This window comes from Monocercomonoides exilis (assembly GCF_001643675.1).
Source record: "Monocercomonoides exilis strain PA203 chromosome Unknown scaffold3-2548433, whole genome shotgun sequence".
In the NCBI taxonomy this organism is placed as follows: domain Eukaryota; phylum Preaxostyla; order Oxymonadida; family Polymastigidae; genus Monocercomonoides; species Monocercomonoides exilis.
This window is the reverse complement of record NW_027150548.1, coordinates 2,091,305-2,097,805: the sequence shown is the minus strand read 5'-3', so window position 1 is coordinate 2,097,805 and position 6,501 is coordinate 2,091,305. Positions and strand designations below refer to the sequence as shown.

Genomic DNA, 6,501 nt, shown 5'->3' with positions numbered 1-6,501 from the left:
AATTGAAGAAAAAGATGAACTTTTGCAGCTGAAGGAAATTTACATAAATTAAAATGAGAAGAAGAAGAATGAAAGAAGACGAAAGAAGAGGAGAAAGAGAAAGAAAAATAAATCCCTGATTTTTAGGATAATTGATAAATGGAAAAGAGATTGAGAGGATTGAAGAGATTTTTGGGTTAAAGAGAGAAGATGTTTCAAAGAGGAGATTCGAGTTGAATGTTGAATTTGGGAAGGAAAGAATTTGGATAAACAGAGGGTAATTTTGAGAAGCGATATAGCAAACAAGGATGAATGACAAGATTCAGAAAAAAATAACTATCAAATTTGAGAGGAAAGAAAGAATGCAAGGAGAGGAGAAAATAGAGAAAGCAAAAATAAGAGACGAAAGTAAGAAAGACATTTCATTGGAGAATTTTGAAGGAAAAGCAAGAACCTGCCAACATACTCTGAGTTTTCAACTGTTCCGTAATTATGCACTCTTTTTGTTGGGGTTGTTGATCCGCATTGCTGGAATGGAGATTGGGCTATAGAACTGCCATTGAAAAACACATCGTTTCCTCTGCCATTTGTGGCGGAGTTGCCATCGAAGAAACAAAACGAGATGAATTTATTTCCGCTCATCCAGGAATAAGTTGCTGTGCAACACAGCGCAGCACCACCGTAGGAGGATGGATTTTCAACTTTATTGTTTATGAATTGGCAATCATCAACCAAAAATTGATTTGGCTTATTGGTTGGAGGGTAATGAAATGTGAGAGAACCAGCTGCATCACCACCAGAATTTGAAATACATTTGTTGTTTGAAAACAGGAATTGACCAGATGCAGGTAAGTCATTTAGCAAGAAATACCAACCAGTTCCACACCAATTTGAAATTGAACAACTTTCCACTCTGTTTTCCGAGAATGAATAAGCAGAATTTGATTGTGGATTCCATGAAGTGACCGCTCCTCCATATTTAGCTGAACAACTTGTGAAATTGGACTGCATGATGGTTAACTTCAACGAACTATTGCAAAACAATGCTCCGCCATCCCAATTGCACGAGCAATTGTTGAATGAACACGATATGATTGCAAGATTAGCATTTGCACAATCCACATAAAGCGCTCCTCCTCGATCTGGCCCACCAGTTGTGTTTTCCCATTCGCACCATTCAAAGCGATGGCTGTCTAAATCGAATGAAGTCAGTCTTCCAAGTTTCACTCTTTGAGATTCATTTCCAACATGCACCACAGCAGCGTTCGATGAAGAGCGTGTTTGGTGAAAGAAAGATGCATTGAAGGCAGAGAGAGAAGTGAATGGGCTGTTGAGGTTGGGGAGGATGGCACCATCGATGGGATTGTGGGTGTGGAGGAAGATGGTTGAGTGGATGGAGAGGGATGAGTGAAGGGAGAAGGAGGGGATTGAATTGGTGTTGGTGTTGGTGGAAGAGGAAGTGGAAGAAGAGGAAGAGGTTGTTGAGGTGAATGGGTTGAGTGAGTGAGAAGGAAGAGATGGAAAAGATGAATGGGATTGAGGAGAGGAGATGTTGGAAAAGAGGGTGTTTGAGAGATGGAGATTGAGGTGGATTTGGAGGTGGGGATGGGATTGGTGATGGATATGGAGAGGGGAAGGGGAAGAGAAAGAGGAAATGGAAGGGGAAGAGGAAGTGGAAGGAGAAGAAAAAGAAGATGATGAGGATGAGGATGAGGAAGATGAAGGAGAAGGGGAAAGGGAAGGAGATGGAGAAGGGGATGGGGAAGAGAGGGAAGAAGGAGAAAAAAGGAAAGGCTGGATGAGGGAGATGAAGGAGGAGAAAGAGGAGTGGGAGACGGAGAAGGAGGCAGGAATTGGGGAGTGGGGATCTGGGAGGAGATTGTTTGGGGTGGAGAAGAGGGGGAAGGAGAGGAAGGCTGGTTGGTGGGTGATGAGGGAGAAGTTTGTGAGGGCGATGGAGGCATGGGCAGAGAGGAAGAGGGGGCATTGGTGGTGGTGGTGGTTGTTGGTGAGGGAAAGTGGGTGGATGGTGCAAGTGGAGGAGGAGATGGATGCAGCGGAGTGGTGTTGGGCAGTGAGGAGTGGGCAACCATTGAGGGGGATGATGTTGAGATGGGTCACACACAAGGAGGTGTTGATGAGGGCGAGGCTTGTCTGAGCACCACAGATGGGATTGCCAGATGCATGTTCCACCTTGTCTGGGTGAGCGCCTCTGATGATGCTGTTTGCGATGTCTTCTCCATGAACGAGATTTATGGTGAGGAATGCGACGAGTATTTGAGCTAATGCTGTGATCCTAATCATTTTCAAACTGCAGTGCAATTTCATATCTCCTCGCAAATAACCATAATTCTTTATGGTTTTATTTCTTTTGAAGTATTTTGAATGTTTTCAAGCAACAATTTAATTCACAATAATTTCAATAAGCAGAATTGGATGGATGATAAAATCATGATTTTTCATTTTAATTAAATAATTTTTTTGAGAAGTGAGGTGTTAATTCATTGTTCAAAAACAGCTTGAAAATCGATATTTTTCATTTTCACATTTCAAACATTTTTGAAGTCGAAGAAGCAGTTATTTCAACAGAGTTAATTGGATCTGTAAAAGTCAGAAAGATAATGTTTCAGTTAAAAATATCTGAAATATCATCTTTGACTATTTTATTTGGCATTTGCCACACAGCCATCATTGTGATCGTTACGAGATAAAACTTCACAGTGACAAACGAGTTTATCAATAAAAGTTGTTATTTTTCCAGTGTACTACAATTACCTTGCAAGAAAAATGATTTGTTGTTTTTTTGAATAGATTTTGTATTTGATTAAAGAATGTCTCTTCATTTTGTGCAAATGACAAATTTGATAACTTTTGTTCAACTATCTTTTCTAATACGTGTGATTATCGTTAAAATCACATCTTGATTCTGTTCTAAGATTATTAAAAACTTTTTTTGCTATTTGTCAAATTAATTTCTTTCATATATATTTGATGTTTAACAATCGCTTCAAAAGCCATTTGTCGAGATGAATGTGTGAAAAAATTCTTAAAATTCTATATTATCATTTTTCAGCGTTCAGCAATATATATTTAACGAAAATTCAAGAATCAGCATTTTCTATTGTCAAATAAAATTTCAAAAAAATTTGACTCATATTTTTATTTTTATCATAAAAATTATAAAACTGTTTAAATATTGATTCCATGAAGTTGATGAAATGAACATTCTGTTGCAATCTCTTTTTTTCAAATACAACCAAAATCGGATATCTTCACATCGTGTTATTCACACCTTTTTGTGACTATATTTTATTGTGATTGAATGTGAAGTAACTTTTCACAGAAAATACAAAAAAAAAAAAAAAAAAAAAAAAAAAAAAATCTATTTTTGAAGTTACAAAATCTATGTGGATTTTTTTTTTTTCATTTTGATAATCATTCATTAATGGTATATTTCTTTTGAAAAATTCTTTTTGTTTGCTTTTGATAAAAAATAAAACAATCATGTTCTGATCAAGTTTATGTTCTTCTTCAAAAAGCTTCATCTGCAAGCCTTGCACAGTATTGACAAGTTTCGACTTTCATTTTTGTCTTGTTTCGTGAGTGGGAACAGAAATTTGATTCAAATGTGAAATTTTCAATTTTGTTTGTTAATATGATAAAGTGCATTTGTGACGATTTTTTTCACTTGATGTATTGTGTTCCATTCAGATTCTTCGAACAAATGTGTGATTTTTTTTTTTTTTTTGAAATCAAATTTTTTCTTTCAAAACTTTCGGACAGAGAATTTCCTTCAATAATCAACAAAGGAACATTGAAAAATGAAAAGGTTTATGAATAATATCTTCATTTTTGTTTAGGCAATAAGATTTATTTTTTGAAATATGAGTGAAGAATTTTCCATTTGAATACATAATCTCTTTCCGATGATAATCTGCCTTAAAAAAAACAAACACTTAGAAAAGAGTTGTGATTTTTTTTAATAATCACCCAAATTTCTCATTTTTTTAATTTTTCGAAACATTTTTGCTTGAGAATGCTTGACTTATTTTGAAATGAAAAGAATAAAAAGTTTGGAACAAAGTGTTGTTTTTTCAAAAAAGAGAGGATTTTGTCCCAGAAGACAAAAAAGAAAATAGAAAGTTTAAATAAAATTGGTCAAAAATTATAACATTTGTTGTTTTAAAAAATTTTATCTGTAAAGACAAAAACTCTGTGTTTGATAATAAATGAAGTTCCCATTTTTTCAATCTCACAAGAAAGGAAATAAATGATTTCATTTAAAGAAATTTCTATTTTCGTGAAATTTTGAATATTGGATTGGGAATATTTCAATATAAATGTGATTATTATTTCGACCTAGTCAATAAAATAATAATTTTTTATTAAAAATTTGATTTTAAAACGGACGGTCATAATATATTTTGTGAACTTCTTTAATTCGAAAACATTTTTTTTAAATATAAAAGAACAGATGTTCTTTTGAAGAATTCCCGTTATTGTTTTCTTTCTTTTTTTTTTTTTTCATAAAAAATCAAAGTTTCAATTTTAAGGTTTTGTTAAACATTCCAACATGAAAGTTGCATTTGTCACAATAATATAAATCACTCCATAATGTGAACAAAGTTGAATTGAGACTTCAAATTTGTTTTTGTTTTAAAGAAAGTGATGTTTCAAGAGTTTGTGGCGAATATTGATCAAAAACCCAATTGTTTAATACTTGATAATTAAATACTTGAAACATTTCAAAAATGAAAAAATACAAAAAAACTGTATAACATCCACTTTAAAAAATATCACTGAAGTTTAAATAATTAAATTGTGTGAACAGAAAACGAATAGCTGTGAAAGTTCCAATTTCGGATTTCTTAAATTGGACTTCCACATTATTTTGTTCAAAACTAATCTGGAACGTGTTAAAAAAAGATTTTTTCTTTTATATGCATGCTTTGCATTTTGAAAGAAAGTTTGGAAATCACTTCCAAATAAAATTGAGTTGTTTTGTGAAAAAGTTTACGTAAACGACGAAGAGTTCTTTCTAAAATTTGAAATAAAACTTTACGACCGTTAAAAACCGCACGAATCTTTTAATAAATCTATGAATTTGCATCATTACACATTTAAAAATTGTTTTCAACTTTTCTTGACTTTGATAATAGAAATAAAAAAGCCATTTTATTCTTTTCATTAAAGAGAATATAGATTCATAACACTAAAAAACAAAAAGGAAAATTTATTCATTGCTCTTAAACATCAGTTAAAAGCCGTCTCAATTCAACATCATAATCTGCAGAATCTGTTATTAGTTGCGATTTTTTTGGTGATTTGATCAACATGGATCTAAGTGTCAGTTCATCATCATGCATTGATGGTGAAGTTGAATGATGAAAATTTGTATGTAAAGAACGGTTAAAACCAGAATTTCTACCGAATTCAATCTCTTTTTTCATTCGCTCAATTTCCTTTTCCACAAACTCTTCCATATCTTTAAACTCATCTTCATTTTTCGAATACTCTTTCCATTTCATTTCTTTCCAATTATTTTCTTTTTTCCTCTTCATTTTGTTCTTGTCTTCCTTCAGTCTTTCACTTCTTCTTTCTTTTTCTCTCTTCAAAATTTCCTTTTCTCTCTCAATTTTTCTTTTATGTTCAAACTTTTTCCTTTGAGTTTTCATTCTGCTAGCCATGCCCATCTTTCCATATTCGCTAGGATATCTCAGTACCATAAATCTGAAATCGCTTATGTGATTAATTGGAAGAGGATTGAAATGATCTGCGTAAGACAGCAAAGAAGAAGGCAAATAAAAATCATGATGTGAAATGGGAGTTTGTGAAGTGAAATCTGAAGCCTCTTCATCAGAAAATGATTCTTGATCGTTTGAAGCTGAAAGGGTTGAAGAAGAATCATCAACTTTATTCGGTATAGATGAATGGCTTGATGATTGATTGTGAGTAGATTCATGTTCTGATGATTCAACACTACAAGAAGATTGAAGTTTTGGTTGTCCTATATTTTCTTTTGATTGTTTAAGCATTGCCAATTGTGTAGACATGCTTTCGGATAAAGTCAAATCGCTTTCATTTTCTTGTTTCCAAGTTTCCCATGGATAATGATGAGGATCCTGCTGAACGTGAGTTGAAGGAGGTAACGATCGTTTTTTCGGTGGAGTTGATCTACGTGTCAAATATCTTTGAAGTCTTTCTTTATCAACTCGAGATTTGAATGGAGGAGATGCAGCAGGCTTTGATGTGGGCTTTATTGGAGCAATATCTTCAACATCAACTTTGTATTTCAAGCTTGCCTGCTTTAATAAACGCTCAATTTTTGTTTGAACTTTAATTGCATGATCGATTTTCTCTCTTTCCCGCTCAATTCCATCAGACATGAATATAATTTTTTGTAAAGGTATATATGATCAGTAAATCTGTTTTTACGAATATATTTATAATACCTTAACATATACTTCCAGCATGTGAACCTCTTTACTCATTAAAAAATACAACCATATTTTGATCTCAAGC

The 6,501-nt window shown here is 33.3% G+C and overlaps 2 protein-coding genes across 2 annotated transcripts; one reads left to right on the top strand and one right to left on the bottom strand.

Annotated features, from left to right (window-relative positions):
- Positions 1-1,633: 1,633 nt before the first annotated feature.
- Positions 1,634-2,265, top strand: MONOS_11942 (uncharacterized protein; the record flags this gene model as incomplete). The annotated part of the gene is made up of 2 exons (XM_067864520.1): positions 1,634-1,860; positions 1,950-2,265. The coding sequence occupies 2 exons, from the start codon at positions 1,634-1,636 to the stop codon at positions 2,263-2,265; spliced, it is 543 nt and encodes a 180-aa protein (XP_067735449.1).
- A 2,385-nt stretch (positions 2,266-4,650) lies between these two features.
- On the bottom strand, positions 4,651-6,380 carry MONOS_11941 (uncharacterized protein). The gene has a single exon (XM_067864519.1). The coding sequence runs from the start codon at positions 6,363-6,365 to the stop codon at positions 5,226-5,228; it is 1,140 nt and encodes a 379-aa protein (XP_067735448.1). The 5' UTR covers positions 6,366-6,380; the 3' UTR covers positions 4,651-5,225.
- Between the last annotated feature and the right edge of the window lie 121 nt (positions 6,381-6,501).

Bases quoted from the DNA above. Each gene is read 5' to 3' on its own strand.
- MONOS_11941 (XM_067864519.1), bottom strand. From the start codon at position 6,365: ATGTCTGATGGAATTGAGCGGGAAAGAGAGAAAATCGATCATGCAATT.